Here is a 17,140-nt window from a genome sequence, read left to right as displayed (position 1 = left end):
CTATGTGGAGTGGGACGGGGAATGGACTTCTTTTTTCTTTAAGATTTTATTTATTTATCTTTAGAGAAAGGGGAAGGGAGGGAGAAAGAGAGGGAGAGAAACATCAATGTGTGGTTGCCTCTCGCACGCCCCCTACCGGGCACCTGGCCTGCAACCCAGGCATGTGCCCCAACTGGGAATCGAACCAGCGGCCTTTTGGTTCACAGGCCGGTGCTCAATCCACTGAGATAACCAGCCAGGGCCATAGCCACCTTATTTTAAAATCACACGCACGCACACCATAGTCTCCAGCCCCTTTTCCTTCCATTTTCTTTATCACACTTATCGCCTTCTCAATTATGTACCTTAATTATTTTTTTAATTATCTGATCCTCCCAAGTATTAAAAAGTGAGCTCCCTGATGGCACAGATTTGTGTCTTTTGCATTCACTGCACCTGGAACTCTGTAGGCGCTCAATAAATATCTGTTGAATACGCGAAGCACCGTTTGTTGCATGACCTTGAGGATTCCTGCAGGATAGTAAACTACACATTTCTTAGCCCGACTTAACTCCGTCCTCCTATCTCCCGGTTCACACAGCCCGTGTTCTAGATTCATTCCTGCCTCCACACAGTGGCTCGAAGTCATGCCCTTGCCAGGATCACCCTCCCTACCCAGGAGGCTCTCACTCAGATCTCCCTCCCCGTGCCTCGCATGTAAAGGTATGACAGAGGGGCCCCCAAGAAAGGTTGGAAGATGTATGTGTTGCCATAGTTACTGCACCCGCCTGGGGTGGAATATCCCCAGTGCGCCCCGCCCCTACGGGTAATAGGTGGTTAGCAAATCGCAAGCAGTCCCGTGCAGGAGCGGGCATAAGGGGGCGACAGCTCGATTTTCTTACGGCAACCCCCCCCAGCCCCCACGCGCCACTCAGTTGTCATGAAGCGGAGCGCATCCCTCCAGCGCCGCCTCCCTCCCCTTTCTCCAAGAGAAAAAGACACAGGCAGAGTAATCGCGCTGGTGGGCTGAAAGGCTGTCCAAAAGGCGGGGATGCCGCTTGGTCCCAGAGCTCTCTCCATCATCTCTCCTGCCTCCTCCGGGGATTACTACGCCTGCGCGGGGAAGTAGACTTGGGTACCACGGCCAGAGGCAAGGGGCGCGCATGCGTGAGACAGGGTTTTGCGCGTGCGCTGCTATGGCATCTGGAGGCTGCGGCCCGCTGGCGGAGGCCGGGGGAAGGCATGAAACCCAGGCGGTAAGGGCGTTGGGGACCGACTGGCCCTAGGTGCGCCTGCGCCATGGCTCTCCCGGCCGCGGGAGGCGGGGTCCAGAGGTGGGGGAACCGAGAGAGGCGGGGGAGAGGGAAGAGGCCGCAGAAGCCCGAACCTTGACCGACGGGCAGGCGGGGGCTGCGGCGGCGCCGGTGAGTGACCCGCGGCCCGACTCGGTCCCACCCCCACGACCCTCACTCTTCCAGGAGTCCCCCCTGGCCTCCGTGTCCTCTCCTAATCCCATATCCCCATTTCCCCCAGAGCTCTCCTGAATTTCTGGCAATCCCCAGAGTCCCTGCAATCCCTGCAGACCCTAATTCCTAATATTTCACCGTCCCAGCATCTCCACTGCCTGGGAGTCCCCAAATCACCGTTATTCCCGTACATCCCCTCTGAGGACCCCGTCTCATAGCGGTATTACAGACGTCCCATTGGCCCGGAACCCCCGGAGCGCTCCTCTGCTCCACGTCTCCCCCGTCTTGCTGCATCTCCCCTTCTGCATCCCTTACCCCATCACCCCCATGCATCTTCGACCTGCAGGACACCCCCATTCGCCTTCCATTTCCCCTGTGCCCCCATTCTCCTCTAATTCCTGCAGACATCCCCTCTTCCGCTTTTCCTCCTTTCCCTCCACCCCTTCAGACCCTCCCCCAATTTCCATCAACTCCTCGGCTTGGCACTCTACGCCGCACGGGCACGAGAGGATCACTCCTCGATGTCAGTCATTATTAGGCACTTTGACTGTCCCCCGCGGCCCGTCGCCCCCCATCCGCCCGGGGACTTAGGAGCCAGTGTCGCAGCGGCCGGGGTGGGGCTGGCGGCGCGGGACGCGGAGCCCCCTCCAGCACAGTGTGCCCTGTGCCCGCAGCGCCGGCGCCCCCCATGCGCCAGGCAGCCGGACGGCGGCGTCGGGGGGCGCCATGGCCTCGGCGGCGGCGGCGGGCGAAGCGGAAGAGACCACCCGGCTGCGCAAGCCGCGCTTCTCCTTCGAAGAGAACCAGATCCTGATCCGGGAGGTGCGTGCCCACTACCCGCAGCTCTATGGCGCGCAGAGCCGTCGGGTGAGTGTGGCGGAGCGGCGGCGTGTGTGGGACGGCATCGCGGCCAAGATCAACAGCATCACCAGCTGGAAGCGCACTGGCCAGGAGGTGCAGAAGCGCTGGAACGACTTCAAGCGCCGCACCAAGGAGAAGCTGGCCCGCGTGCCGCACTCCACACAGGGTGCTGGGGCTGCCACCGAGGATGCCTTCTCCGCTGAGGAGGAGACCATTTTTGCTATCCTCGGGCCGGGGGTGACGGGGCCAGGAGCCGAACAGCCCCCCGCGGCCGCCTCCTCACAGCCACCCGCCCCAAGCGCTTGCGCCCAACGCTATCTGCTGTCCGAAGACCGCAGGGAAGACCGACGGGCAGGTGAGTTCCTTCACCATCAACTTAACAAGAGCAAACAGTCACGGAGTCTGCTGTGTGTCTGGCACTGGTCCAAGCCCTTTACGTGGCTCACCAAATTCTCACCACAACCCTGTGAGGTGGATGCTGTTATCCCAATTTTAACTCTGGGGAAACCGAGGCGCAGAACAGTGGCATGACTTGCCTCGGGTCTCACAGCTAGTGCCTCCCAGAGTCAGGAACAGAACCCAGAGCTAGGAGGCCTAGCCCCACAGTCCACCCCTGTGGCGGGGTGGGGTGGGGTCATCGGCTTAGGCCACATTTCATTAAAGGCCTTGCAAGGCAGTGAGTGACTCTGGAGGCAGCCTGGCCTCCAGGCACAACTTTGCCTCTCCGCTGTGTCATTTTGGCCAAGTTACTGCGGATTGGGTTCTGTATCTGTCGAATGGGGATAAAAAGCAGTCCCCACGCAGAGGTTGCTGTGAAGATGAAATGAATTAATATGCCCAAATTGCTTAGTATACGGCCTTCTGAACACTCATTGTTAGATCTGGGTACAGTTGCCAGTGCTGCGAGGCAGGAACCGTTTCACCGTTTTACAAACCAGAGGCTTGGTAACTTGCCTAAGGTCCTGGCCCCAGGAGAGGCCGTGTAGAGAGCTGAGTACAAGACTTCCCACTTAGCCTTGACTCTGGATTATTATTCCTTCTGCAGCTATTCCCCAGGCACCTGCCCTGTGCTGGGCAGTGTTGGGGACACATTGAAGGTCAAACTTTGGACTTTACCTCGAGGGCATTGGGGGGGTCATCAAAGTGTCTCAAGCAAGAGAGAGAGATACAATCAGCTGGCCCCTTGTTCTTAGTGTGAATCAGACCTCAGTGTTTCTGTCTGTGATTGAGACATCCGCAGCCCTGTCCTCCTGGGGCTCCCGCTCCAGTAGGAAAGACAGATGCACACATGGACGGTGATGACTCAGAGCGGGCAGCAAACCCAGGCCTGGGAGGTTAAGGAGGACTTCCTGGAGGAGGAGAGATCAAAGCTGAGACACAGAGTAAGAATGAAGAGCTGGGAAAGTGTCCCCGATAGAAGGACTAGCATGTGCAGTGGCTTGGAAGCAAGAAAGCCTGACCAGTTGAGAAAACTGAAGTTTGTTGGCTGAGAAGAGGAGAGGGAGAGTGGAGAGCTTGAAGAAAGGAAATGTTTGGAGATGAGGTTTGAGACCAGACCCTGAGGGCCTGTAGGCTGAGGTGAGGAGTGTGGCTGTTTTACGTAGGTGCTGTGGGGAGACACTGTGAAGGGTTTTGAGAAGGGGAGGGCCATGATCGAACAAAGCAATTCCGGATCATGTGACTCAGAGAGGTTCATTCACTGCTCCCTGCCCGCCCCCCCCAGGTCACACAGCGACTAAGTAGTAGAGTTGAAACTGGAACACAGCCCTGGCTGGGTAGCTCAGTGGGTCAGAGTGTCATCTAGATACACCAAGGTTGTGGGTTCGATCCCCAGTCAGGGCATGTACAAGAATCAACCAATGAATGCACACATAAGTGGAACAACCAATCAGTGTTTTTCTCTCTCTCTCTGTCTCTCAAATAAAGAAAAAAAGAACTAAACTGGAACACAAGTTGTGTCCAACTCGCAGTCCATTTGCTTAACTGTTGGGCCGCGTTGCCGGGCAAGAACAACAATTAATATTGACTGAAAGTTAATGAGTATGCCAGAACGAGGTCACACGTGGCTTGTAAGTGGAGGTCAGACTTTGGACTTTATCCTGAGGGCACCTGGAGGTCATGAGAGTGTCTAAGCAGGAGGGAGATGCGGTCACTTGGAACGCCTGTTCTCCGTGTGACTCAAACCTCAGCGTTTCTGTGTCGGGGCCCCATGGAACTGGAGCGGACACGGCAAACGCACTTTTTCACAGCCCGTGTTCTTTCGGTCACTCCACAGAGAGTGACTGGGCCCCGCCTCGGAGGCAGGCAGTGTTGTAGATCCTGGGAATGCAGTGCAGAAAGCCATTTTTCTGCTCCTGTGAAGCTGACATTCTGATTACCGGAGACGGACCAGAAACAAGGAACCCAAAGCAGATCGTGTGCAGGAAGTGATAAGAACTAAGAAAAATAAAGCATTAAGAGTACATTAAGTGGTGGGAGGAGGGCTGCTCTAGACAGAGTATAGGAAGGGCTGCTTCTCCGAGGAGGTGAGATTTGAGCAAAGGCCTGAATAGAGAGACTGAGCCAAGTGGGTGGATATTTGAGGAAGAGCACTCCCTCCAGCTAGAGGAAACAGCTGGTGCAAAGGCCCTGAGGCAGGAATGTACTTAAAGCATGCTTGATTGGAATGTCACACAGAATACCCACTGTGTAAAACTCATAAAAGAGGACTGAATGGCGGGGGGCAGTCTGAGGTGTGCTTACTGACACTGGGGGGGCCGTTTCTCTTTGAGAGACAATGACAATATCGCCATTGAGGGTTTACTGTGTGTGAGGCACTAAGGCCGGTACTAGGGACGATTCAGTGACTGGCTCCCAGTACTGGCCCTCAGGAATATGGTCTGTCATTGGGTCCCTTGGTCCCAGGCACTCACACGCATCCCAAGGATGAAAGTTTACAAATAAATATGATTTTAAGGTGTGATGGCCCCTCCGTGACCCCATGAGCCCTGTGGGCCTGGAGAGTGGGCCCCTTTCTGTTCCTTTTACTCAGACAGAAAAGCCACATTTTCAAGTGACAGCAGTTCCCAGGCCCCTTATGAGTGAGACTCACCACCCTCCGGCCCACAGCCCCTGCCCAGGGAGTGGCTAGAAGTGTGGGCGCGGGAGCCCGCCTGAGTTCAAGTCCCTCTTCAGCCACTCACCAGCTCTGTGACACCTCTCTGGGCCTCAGTCACCTTATCTGTAAGGAGGGGCGATAATGACAGCAGCCTACCCCGGAGAATGGCTGAGAGGACTCTGGGAAGTAACGCAGGAGAGCTTAGTGGCTTTGCCCAGGGCCTGGCCGGGAAAGTGTCCGACAGCTGTCATCTGTGGTCATCGTCTGTCTCCCAGCCTCCTCTCCCTCTCCCGCCTTCGTGGCCCAGAGAGCCTTGACCCCCAGCATGTGGGGCTGCAGGGGGCTCTTTCTGCTGTGACCTGACACCAGGAAGCAGGCTTCCCCGAGGAAGGAACACTGGAGCTGGCCAAGGGGTGCTGCAGGGAGTGAGGGTGAGGCAGGTGGGGGGACGGCCTGTGCACTGGCCCCAAGGCAAGGAGTTGCCCCAAGGAGACGCTGGACTGTCCCCTGTGGGTGCTAGGCAGCTTTGGGAGTGTTGCTGCAAGGGCCTGGGGCCTGACTGAGCGCGCCATCAGTGCTGACTCCCTGGGAGCCACAGTTCTGTTTCCACTAAACCAGAAATGTGCTGGACGTTGTTCAAAGCACTGGGTAAAGAACAGCAAGCAAACCAAAGCCCAGCCTGACAGCTGACATCGGGGGGGACAGACAACACACACAGAGGGGTTCCGTGCCAGGTGGAGATCAGTGCGATAAATCAGGTGAGGCCCTGGCCAGGGGGCTCGGTCAACTGGAGCGTTGTCCCGTACACCAAAAAGTTGCAGGTTTGATTCCTGGCCAGGGCACATACCCAGGTTGCGAGTTTGATTCCTGGTCGGGGTGCATACGGGAGCAACAAATCCATGTTTCTCACATGGATGTCTCTCTCCCTTCCTCTCTCTCTAAAAAAATCAATAAAAACATATCCTTGGGTGAGGATTAAAAAAGAAAAAAAAATCAGGTAGGGTTAGGAGGGTAAGGACAGGGGTGGAAGCTACTTAAGACAGAGGCTGAAGGAAGGCCCTCCCAGGGAGGCCACCTTTGAGCAGAGGCCTGAGATGGTGAGGACTAAAGACACCAGGCAGGTGTCATCAAAGACCTTTCCAGGCCACGTGAATAGCAAATGCAAAGGCCCTGAGGCAGGAGCATCCCAGTGTGTTTCAGGACCAATTAGAAGACCAAGATGGTGGAGCCAAGTGAGTAAGATAAAGGGATAGAGCAGGGAGGAGGATGAGGTCAGGGAGGCAATGGGGGCACATCGGGCAGAACTTGGGGGTCTTTGAGGACTTTGCTTTTCTTGAGTGAGTTCAGAGCCAGAGGAAGGCTGAGCAGAGAAAGACAACAGCTGACTTGAATTTGTTAACACCTTTGCTAAGCCAGAATTCCCATACCGTGTAACCTGCCCGTTTCACGCCTACAATTCAGTGGCTTTCAGTATGTTCCCAGTCTGCAACCGTCATGGTAGTCAATTTCAGGTCATTTTCATCACTCCAGAAAGAAACCCCACGCCTCCCCGGCCATCACCCCCTCACCTCACCCCCCTCCAATCTCCACCCAGCCCTAGGCAATCACTACTTTCCATCTTTGTAGATTGCCTATTTTGGACATGTCATATGAAAGGGTCATGTGATACGGAGTCCTCTGTGACTGGCTTCTTTCCTGTAGTGTAACTGCATGTATTTTAGCTGGACCCTTGAGGCTCTCATGGAGAACACACTGTAAGGGGCAGGGCTGGAAGCAGGGAGCCCCGTGAGGAGGCAGCTGCCTTAGTCCGGGTGGGAGATGATGGATGGACCAGGGTGGGGGCCGTGGAGGTGGACAGAAGAGGTTGGATGTTACATTCATTTGGAGGCAGAGCCGATGGTGTTTGTACATGGATGGGGTCTTGGGAGAGAAAAGGAGTGAAAGTTTTTGGCCGGAGCAGTTGGAAGGATGGAGCTGCCATCAGCCGAGATGGGGGGTGGCAGGGGGAGAGGCAGGTTTGGGGAGGACCAGGAGCTCAGCCATGGGCACGTGAGCGTGAGGCACTGTGACATGAACACAGCTGGAGGGAGAGGCTCAGGCTGGGTCTGGAAGTCTGCACACCTCTGCAGGCGGACGGCGTTCAAGTTCATGAGCATGAGTGAGGTCCCGGGTGAGAGGAGAGGAAGGACACCCAGCAAGCCTGGGGCTGAACTGATACGGACCAGAGCTGAGGCTGAAATCCTGTCGTCCTGGCAGGAGACAGCCCCTGCTCCGGCCTCCAGAAGTGCCCCCTGCTGCTCCAGCCACCGCATCTCTCTCCCCGGCCTTCTCTACCTCCCCGGGATCCGGCAAGGAGGCCTGAGAGGTATGGGTGGGGCCGAGTATCCAGATGCTTCAGAGCCTTCTAGAATGTTGGCTCTGCCTGACTCAGCTGGGCACCTCCAGGACCCTGTCCCCACTAAGGCTGGCATAGGCCGCCAGGTTCCTGTTAAATGTATTGACCCTCTCCTCTGGCTACAAGAGCTTCTGTTTGAAGACATGATCGCACTTAAGTTTTAAAAAGATGGCTCTAGGGCCGAGGTGGGTGGGAGGTGGAAAGGGGCAATCCAGACAGCATTGCAGGGTCCCGCACGCCTTACCTACGTCTCTCTCTCTCCACAGATACACCAGCCCACAGCAAGGGGGGCTCCAGCAGCCCGGAGCCCTGGGCCCGGCCCTCCTGCAACCCCCAGGAAGGGGACTGCCCCCCGCCCAAGGATCGTGAGTCCTCGCCCCCTCCAGCCCTGCAGACCGTCCAGCTGCCCCGTCTGGCTTTGTCTCCGCAGCCCCCAGCCCCTCCACCTCCACCACCCTTGCCACCGCCACCACAGCAGGTCCAAGTGGCACCCTCACCCCCCAGCCCTCTGTCCCCTCCACCGCCTCTGCCCACGCTCTCCGGCCCGGACCCCTCCCTGGACTTCCTGCGGGCGCAGCAGGAGACTGCCAACGCCATCAGGGAGCTGGCTGGCACCCTGCGGCAGGGACTGACCAAACTGAGTGAGGCCCTCAGTGCCCTGCTGCCCCTTCTGCCTGGAACCCCAGTTGACCCACTGCCCCCACCTCTGCCCCCACCCCCACCCCCCAGGCCTGTCCTTCCCCCACCCACCCCCAAGGTGGAGATCACCCCAGAGCCCGTGTCTGTGGTGGCTGCTGTCGTGGATCGGGCCATGGTGGCTGCCAGGGGGGTGATCATCGCCCCCAGAAGCGAGGAAGGGGCCCCCCGGCCCCCCACAGCCCCACTTCCTTCCCATGACTCCCCCCCACACAAGAGGAGGAAAGGTTTCCCCACACGGAAGAGGCGGGGGCGATGGAAATCTCCGTGAAATCTGCCACTGGGTTCAAGCTTGTCTCCACTCTTTCTGCCTGCACCTCCGCTCCCAGCTTTGCCCAGCGGAGGAGGGCCATGCACCTTCCCTACGCCAGCTGCACCCTGGCTCCCTGCTGCGGGGGCGCGAGCACCCCACTCCCTCTACTAGTTAGTGCCTGATTCGAGGGGGGCCTCGTTGATGGGCCCTCCAACCCTTTCTCCAGTACAGCGCTGTCTGCCTGGCTGCTTCCCTTGACCCTGACTTCTAAGCCATCAATCCCATGTTATTTATTACCGCCCTTGGCGGGCTGCAGAGGGAACCTTGCGGGTCTGCACACACCCCCTTCCCTAACCACTCCTGGTCTAGACTTGAAGAGAATTGAGCTGTGGAGACCTCCCCACACCCCTAATCCAGACTTTGGAGGGAGTGGGGGTTGCAGGACAAATCAGAATGTGGGCAACAATGAGGGAAAGGGGGCGAGTTCTCGCTGGGGAGGTACAGGTTGGGCCTTCTGCCTCCTACTGCAGTCTCACCTCCAGAGCTCAATGCCCTCCTTTCTCCTCAGTGGTGACAAGATAATCAATAAACTTATTTTTAATACAATTACTCGAGGCTCTGGCTGAGACAGGCCTGGGATTCCAGTGCCTACACCTGCCCCACCCCACCCACTGTAGGCAGACGATACCCCCTTGAAGGTGGAGGTGGCTGGAGCCTTTTTTTTTTTTTTCTTTTTTTGTAAGCCATCAAGGCCCATGTTCACATCTCATTCCTATGTACTCATCCTTCAGGTACCACCAAAATGCTACCTCCTCCAGGAAAACGTGCTGGATTCCCTCCCGAGGCTAGGTTGGGTCTGTGTCTTAGGTTCTCTTTCTGTGTCCTCTAGTTCTTTTTCTTAGTGTCCCCAAATGAAGATGTGCCTTTATTTTAGTCATGTTTCCTCCACAATTCATTAAGGCAGGGGCTGGTTTTCTTGCTCCCAAACCTGCCGCACAGCCTGGAGCAAAGGAAGTAACAGCCGCCATCCTCAACTCAGTCACACCTGGCCCGACCCCTGGTGTTGTCCTGGCCAAGTGTGTAGCCATGGGACTCCGTTTTCCTCATCTGCAAAATGGGCATCTTTTTGATTTGTATTTCCTACAGCTACATTCTATTCACCTTGCAGGCCTCAGCTCAGATATTACCTCCTCAGGAAAGCCTTTCCTGAACCCCCTCCCCAAACAGTTACCAAAAAACGCAGTTAAGTCATAACTTGAGTACATTTAAATCGAACATCTGCCTCCCTCACCAGGCTGAGCCCCATCAGGGCGAGGCTTGGGCCCATCTCAGTCACTACTGCGTCCTCAGCAGTTCCCAAAGCTGAAGAGGGGTGGGATCTGAGATGATAGGCAGCTGAAAAACTTCATCCATAGCTCCTCATTTCTGGGCCAGGCACACCCTGCTTAGCATGTATATGCATGTTTGCACCTTAACCCGAATGGACCCAGTGAGAAGCAGAATCTAGGAGTCCCCGTTTTTCTCCCTAAACAGTTTAGGAAGTAGCCTTAAACTTGTCGGGTGCCAATCCCGTCTACCTGAAGCTGGCCTCTGGCCAGAACTCCTGACTCCCACTCGAGGATGGTCTGTTCAATGGCTCTACACGACCCTTTGGCTTATGTAAAAATACAGCTAGTACATAGAACCCATGACTGTGCACACAGCATTGCTTAGGATGAAGCAAACTGGGCTTTTTTCAAAGGAGTCAGTTTAAAAAAAAAACATAGGTGGGTAACGAAGTCAGAGCTGCTAGTGTACAGGTGGCGGTCACAAGCCCCGCGAGCCGCATCGGGCCCTCCACCTCTTTTTATTCAGGGCACCTTGTTTCTACCTCCAGGCAACGCCCTGATCCTTGCCCCTAGTTAAGGAGTAGTTACATTTATACAGTCCTAAAATCACATTCGGCCCTTTGAAGGCAATGGTGGGAGGCTGATGTGGGCCCCCCTCCCCCGTGAAAACGAGTTTGCCACTCCTGTGCTAGGGTTTCAGTCCGAAGAGGAAAGGGGTAGACAGCGCCTGATTAGTTTGAAAAACATGAATGCAACTCTGGCAAAATATTCAAATATTTTTACGTTCTTAACACAAATCCAGGCTTAGGAAGAGACTAATGTGAATTAAAACTCGGAACCCTGTCTTCCCGCTCTAGCACTCCACGCCTGCCGGCCTAGCACTGTTCCAGACCAGGAAGAAAAAACGGGTCCCCACAGCCTGGTGGGGCCTGTCGGGTAGTAAGCACTCAAGGTTGTAGAAAGGTGGTCTGGCGCTTCTCTCCCCAGAAACTATCCCCACCCCAATCCCCGCCAACTCTTGCTCGCCATATCTGGCCTCCTTCCCCCCAAGTTAGGGAGCAGTAGAGTGTGAGGATCCCCTCAACTTCGTGCTCCGAAAACACGGAAAGAGCCCCAAAAAACTGACGGCGGGGGAGGGTGGGGGTAGGACAGGCAGCGGGAATCGGGAAGCGCCCCCCCACCAGACCTCCCAGACAGCGGAAGTGCGTCGGTTTGTCCACCCCGCAGAGCATTTTGGGAATTGTAGTGAAGTTAGGGGCGGACAGAGAACTTGACAGTGTAACCCTTTGGAGACCAAAGCGCGCCGGCAGAGCTGCAACAGAGTTGGAGGGCGCTTACAACTCCAGCAGATGAGGCAACTGAGGCAGAGTCCTTCAGTCCTCTCTTTTGTCCGGCTGTTGCCGGCCCGGGTGAGAAGCTGATACACAGGATTCTGCGGAAAACAAAGTACCAAGTGGACAACCTCCCCCACCCCCACCCCCACCATCAAATTGCCAACTTCCCGTCCCTTACCCAGAAACCATCCAATCAGGGCCCCTCCGCTCCACCCCAGGAGCGCTTGCCTTCTTAACTGGTCATTGGCTTACTTTTGATGGGCGGAGAACTGAGTTTCAGAGAGGGCAAGACTTTCGCTTAAAGCTGCACAGCAAGTCGGAGCAGAAATTGGGCGCCCAGAATCATGTCCCCCCCCTACAGTTTCTGAATTTTTGGTAGCTCTGACCATTCATATCACATCCTTCCCGCAACTCTAGTGCCCGAGCTCCTCCGAGCACGCTGGACTCCCTGCCCTTCCCGAGGAATGGTAAGAGTGGTGCGGCAGAGAAGCTCCGAGTTCCCTCCACCACCCCCGGGAGCCAGCGGTCCCCTTTAAGAACCGACCCCGGCGGGACTACATTTCCCAGAAGGCTTTGCCGGCACGTTATGTAACTTTCCCTGCGAAGCGGCCTCTGGGGCAGAAGGAGGTGGAGGCGGCGGTGGCCGTTGCAGTGGTGGCGGCGGGAGCCCGAGGCGGCGGCGCCCGCGGCCCATCGCCGGTCCCGAGCGGTGCGCCTCGGCTCGGAGCCTGGACCGGGTGGGGGCGCCGACGTGCCTCTGCCTTCCTTTTCAAGGAGGCGGGAGTGAGGAAAAAGGCTTAGGGCCCAGGGGGCGGGGAAGGGGGGCCGGGCCTGGATCCGCAGGGAGGCCGAGCCGGAGGCCCGACTGTGGCTCGCGCTTTCCTGGAGACACAAATCGAACATCGACAGCGCGGATCGAACGTCGGCGGCGGGTGAAACGCAAGGGCCTTTCGGCTCGCGCTCGGGGGCCATGGCGTCGGTGCAGGCGTCCCGCCGCCAGTGGTGCTACCTGTGCGACCTGCCTAAGATGCCGTGGGCCATGGTGTGGGACTTCAGTGAGGCCGTGTGCCGCGGATGCGTGAACTTTGAGGGCGCGGATCGCATTGAGCTGCTCATCGACGCCGCCCGCCAGCTCAAACGCAGCCACGTGCTCCCCGAGGGCCGCTCGCCGGGACCCCCGGCCCTCAAGCATCAGGCCACCAAGGACCTGGCTGCTGCTACTGCACAGGGGCCCCAGCTGCCACCTCCGCAGGCACAGCCGCAGCCTTCGGGGACTGGCAGCGGCGTCTCGGCCCAGGACCGCTATGACAGGGCCACATCATCGGGCCGTCTCCCCCTGCCGTCACCTGCCTTGGAGTACACCCTGGGGTCCCGCCTGGCCAATGGGCTGAGCCGTGAGGACGCAGTGGTGGAGGGGGCGAGAAGGGCCCTGCTTGGCTCCATGCCTGGCTTAGTGCCCCCTGGGCTACTGGCAGCTGCAGTGTCTGGCCTGGGAAGCCGAGGTCTGACGCTGGCACCCGGCTTGAGTCCTGCCCGTCCGATCTTCGGCTCCGATTTTGAGAAGGAGAAGCAGCAAAGGAATGCAGACTGTCTGGCAGAACTGAATGAGGCCATGCGGGGCAGGGCAGAGGAGTGGCACGGGCGCCCCAAAGCAGTGCGGGAACAGCTGCTGGCGCTGTCTGCCTGCGCCCCCTTCAATGTTCGCTTCAAGAAGGATCACGGACTGGTGGGGCGGGTATTCGCCTTCGATGCTACTGCCCGTCCTCCAGGCTACGAGTTTGAGCTGAAGCTCTTCACCGAATATCCCTGTGGTTCTGGCAACGTGTACGCAGGAGTCCTGGCCGTGGCTCGCCAGATGTTTCATGATGCTCTGCGGGAGCCGGGCAAGGCTCTGGCCTCATCAGGCTTCAAGTACCTCGAATATGAACGCCGACATGGCTCAGGGGAATGGCGCCAGCTGGGGGAGCTGCTAACCGATGGTGTCCGAAGCTTCCGTGAGCCAGCTCCTGCCGAGGCCCTGCCCCAGCAGTACCCGGAGCCAGCTCCTGCAGCTCTCTGTGGCCCACCCCCGAGGGCCCCATCCAGGAACCTGGCACCCACGGCACGCCGTCGCAAAGCATCCCCTGAGCCTGAGGGTGAGGCAGCTGGGAAGATGACCACCGAGGAGCAGCAGCAGCAGCAGCAGCAGCAGCAGCGACACTGGGTAGCACCTGGTGGCCCATACTCAGCCGAGACCCCTGGTGTGCCCTCACCCATTGCTGCCCTGAAGAACGTGGCTGAAGCCCTGGGCCACTCCCCCAAGGACCCTGGTGGCGGTGGGGGCCCTGGCCGAGCAGGAGGTGCCAGCCCAGCGGCGTCCGCGGCCCAGCCTGCAGCCCAGCATCGCCTCGTGGCCCGCAATGGTGAGGCCGAAGTCAGCCCCACTGCCGGGGCAGAAGCTGTTAGTGGGGGTGGGGGCAGCACTGGGGCAACCCCTGGGGCCCCCCTGTGCTGTACCCTATGCCGGGAGCGGCTGGAAGACACCCACTTCGTCCAGTGCCCCTCAGTGCCCGGACACAAGTTCTGCTTTCCCTGCTCACGGGAGTTCATCAAGGCGCAGGGCCCCGCTGGTGAGGTGTACTGCCCCAGTGGAGACAAGTGCCCACTGGTGGGCTCCTCTGTCCCCTGGGCTTTCATGCAGGGCGAGATCGCCACCATCCTTGCTGGAGACATCAAGGTTAAGAAAGAACGAGACCCCTAGACCACCACTGCTGCCAGTCTACTGCCCGGTCCCCTTGTCGCCCACCGCTCTTGCGGATAAATTATTCCCTCCCCCACCCAGCCCACTGCCACCCCACCTGTGTACATACCCCCTCCCTCATCCCAGACAGGTCCCCGGGGTAAACGCATTGAGGGTGGGGGGAGGAAACTCGTGGCTTCTGTGTGAGGGCGTGTTTGGGGTCCCTTGGCCCCTCCAATTTCCCTCTCCCCTCCTTGGCTTGGCTTTGCTGCTGCGGGTAGTTGGGGGAGAGGTGCCTCTTTCCTCCTTGAGAAGGGGCCTCCTGGAAATTCGCTCTTTATAAATGAAGCAAAAGCATTTTATTGCTCCCCTCCCCTGCCCCCTATTTCTCCTTCAATAAACTGAAAGATGGGGTTTTTTTCTTCTTGGTCCCTTAGTTTGTGAGATGCTGCGCCCCCTCTGGGACCGAGCTGATCCTGCAGGGAGGGGAGCTCGCCATGTCTCCTCCAGGTGGCGCCCGTGACTCAGGCGAGCCTGCTGGCTGTCTACAAACGCCCGGCCCCTGGTCAACCCCTCTAGCCATTAGCCCCTTTTTCAGGTGGCAGCACTGAGGCTCAGAGGCGATGGCTGTCGCATGGGAGCCATAGCCAAGCTCAGGAATTAGGCCATCCCCTTTCTGGTCCATCCCCCGAACCTCCCCAGAAGGTAGGGAGGAGTTGGCGCCCGTGGTGGGGGAGGGGCGGGGGAGATGCTCCAGGAAACTTTCTAGGAGGGATGGGGAGTGAGTTCTTGCTGGGCAGAGTTAGAATTAAATACGATTGCCTGAGGAAAGGAGACTTCCGTGGGTTACACTAACAGGATCCGTGGGAACACCGTGACGGCAGCTGCTTCTGGCCTCGTGGTGCAAGAGCACAAGAGGCGGACGCCGGGGAAACTTAAACTGGGTTCCTCGTGTCCATCTGGCGAGAGCAGCCTCAACGGTGGCCATCCTAGAACACCACGACTGGCAGGGTAAAAGGCACCCACCCACCCCGCCCCCGCCACCTGCGGCCGCCTCTGATGTGCAAGGCCTAGTCCCGCACCTGTCCGGGTGGACTGATTATTAACCAGGACTTCCTGCTCACTGATGTCACGGGGCGGGGCCTGAGCCGGCTGTGGCAGAGCAGGGGTTAAGGGGAGGGGCAGCCCCAGGAGCCCAGCCCCCACCCCTGCGACCCTGAAGTGGCCACTCTGGGGAGGGGAAATGCCGGGCCCAAAGGCTAGCAATGGCCTGGGGCGGAGGATGATAGTGGTGCCACGGCACAGCACTGTCCGGCAGCCCAGACCCAAGGTCGCCCCAGATCTCCGGAGGCAGCCCGGTGTCCTATCAGCTAAGTCTGGAAGACCCTTCCGGTTCTTGGTTACCCAGGTGCCCCACCCACACATCCTGCAGACCCACATGTCATTAGGGACCCGAGCAGGGGTTTTGTCCTCTGCATCTTGAGTTTTGTTTTGTTTTTTTAATTGATTTTAGAGAGAGAGAGAAACATCGATTTGTTGTTCCACTTAATTATGCACTCATTGGCTGATTCTTGTGTGTGTCCTAACTGGGTGGGGATCGAACCTGCAACCTTGGCCTATGAGAAGAACACTAACCAATTGAGCTACTCAGCCAGAGTCAACATCTTGGGTTTTTAAAACCCTAGTTCTTGGTCTGAGGGGTCCCATCCCCTCCCCCAGCCATTGGGTCTCAGGTGTTCAGTTGCCCCTGGCACTGCCAACCTGGGCTCTGGGCAGGGCTGGGAAAACCACCCCTGATTAAATACACCAGGCGATAAGCCTGGGGCAAGTGAGTTGCTGGATGGTGTAACGTGCCTGTTCACCCCTCCTTGGCAGTCTTGTGGCCGCCCCAGACACAGCTCTGCAGACCCAAGCACTGGGTCGCTCTCCCTCCCCCATCCTCAGGGCCAGAGGCCTTCAAATACCAGGTCCCTCTGCCCCAGTGGGGGTTAAAGAGCTGTGGAGGACACCTGGTCCTTTAAGAACAGCTGGGGGGGGGGGGCAGGGGAGTCATCCCCAGCCTGGCCCGGTGTGTGTATTCTAGATAGAGGTTGGGTTAACTATTAACAGAGGAGAAGCCCTGACCTGTGTGGGTGTGAGGGGCTGAATCAGCCCCCCTCCCCCAGCTCTGGGGTGGGCCCAGAGTGAAAGGGGTTCTGGATTTATGTGGGGAATCCACAGGGAGGTGACCAGGCTTCCAGAAGGAGAGAGAAAGACCCAAAAGAGACCTAAAGAAAGGTGGGGGGCAGCAGAGGTGGGGAGGGAGAGACCATGTCACCGAAAGAAAGAAACCTAGAGAGAGACAAGGAGAACTCAAGGGACCCTCTGAAGTGAGGGGATGAGATGGAAACACAGAGACCGACGTTCAGAAAAGAGAAGTATCCAGATGCAACACCAGAGTCTAAGAGAAGGAGGGAAAGAGGAGACTGAGATTCAGAGAGGGGAATGAAGAGCAATGGAGAGAGAGAGACTGTGAAGTCGAAAAGGTTCAGGTGTGAACCAGAGTTAGGACATCTTCAAACTTAAAAGTTCCATGAAACAGAGGGAGAGAGTAGAGCACTGTGATGAAGGACAAGCTCCATCTGTCTTGGTCACTTGGTCCCCTCAAAAAGGCCTGCTCAACACCTGCTCCTCCTCCAGGTCATTGTTCAAGGGACACCTCCTCCAGGAAGCCCTCTTTGACACCCCAGTCTGTGTCTGGTGTTACTTCTGGGCTCTGACAGACCCTGCACATTCTGAATCATCACAGGAGACTGGATTGTCAGCCCCATCAGGGCAGGGCTGGGCTGTCTCAGTCACCACTCTGGCCCCAGCAACACTCCCCGCACAGGGCTAGTGTAAAGGCTGAATAGGTTAATGGTCTCCTTTCCTTCAATAAACATTTGTGCGGCATCCACTGTGTGACGAGCTCTGCGGTGAGTGCTGTGGATACAGCAGGGGACAGACTGCAGCCCCTCCTCTCACGGAGCTGAC

General features: G+C 57.6%; 2 protein-coding genes across 3 annotated transcripts; both read left to right on the top strand.

The window, feature by feature from the left end:
• The first annotated feature begins 1,189 nt into the window (after positions 1-1,189).
• MYPOP (Myb related transcription factor, partner of profilin) lies at positions 1,190-9,429 on the top strand. Of its 2 annotated transcripts, none has more exons than XM_053915630.2 (3): positions 1,190-1,235; positions 2,120-2,661; positions 8,065-9,429. In XM_053915630.2, the coding sequence occupies exons 1-3, from the start codon at positions 1,222-1,224 to the stop codon at positions 8,763-8,765; spliced, it is 1,257 nt and encodes a 418-aa protein (XP_053771605.1). In that variant the 5' UTR covers positions 1,190-1,221; the 3' UTR covers positions 8,766-9,429. The 2 variants fall into 2 exon arrangements, with proteins under 2 accessions (XP_053771605.1, XP_053771606.1); XM_053915631.2 differs by lacking the exon at positions 1,190-1,235 and adding an exon at positions 1,272-1,403 and having other exon boundaries at positions 8,065-9,428.
• A 2,578-nt stretch (positions 9,430-12,007) lies between these two features.
• Positions 12,008-14,549, top strand: IRF2BP1 (interferon regulatory factor 2 binding protein 1). The gene has a single exon (XM_024569531.4). The coding sequence runs from the start codon at positions 12,380-12,382 to the stop codon at positions 14,147-14,149; it is 1,770 nt and encodes a 589-aa protein (XP_024425299.1). The 5' UTR covers positions 12,008-12,379; the 3' UTR covers positions 14,150-14,549.
• The last annotated feature ends 2,591 nt before the right edge of the window (positions 14,550-17,140 follow it).

Source organism: Desmodus rotundus, chromosome 12 (genome assembly GCF_022682495.2).
Source record: "Desmodus rotundus isolate HL8 chromosome 12, HLdesRot8A.1, whole genome shotgun sequence".
In the NCBI taxonomy this organism is placed as follows: Eukaryota; Metazoa; Chordata; class Mammalia; order Chiroptera; family Phyllostomidae; genus Desmodus; species Desmodus rotundus.
The sequence above is the reverse complement of the archived record's forward strand: the minus strand, read 5'-3'. Positions and strand labels throughout refer to the sequence as shown.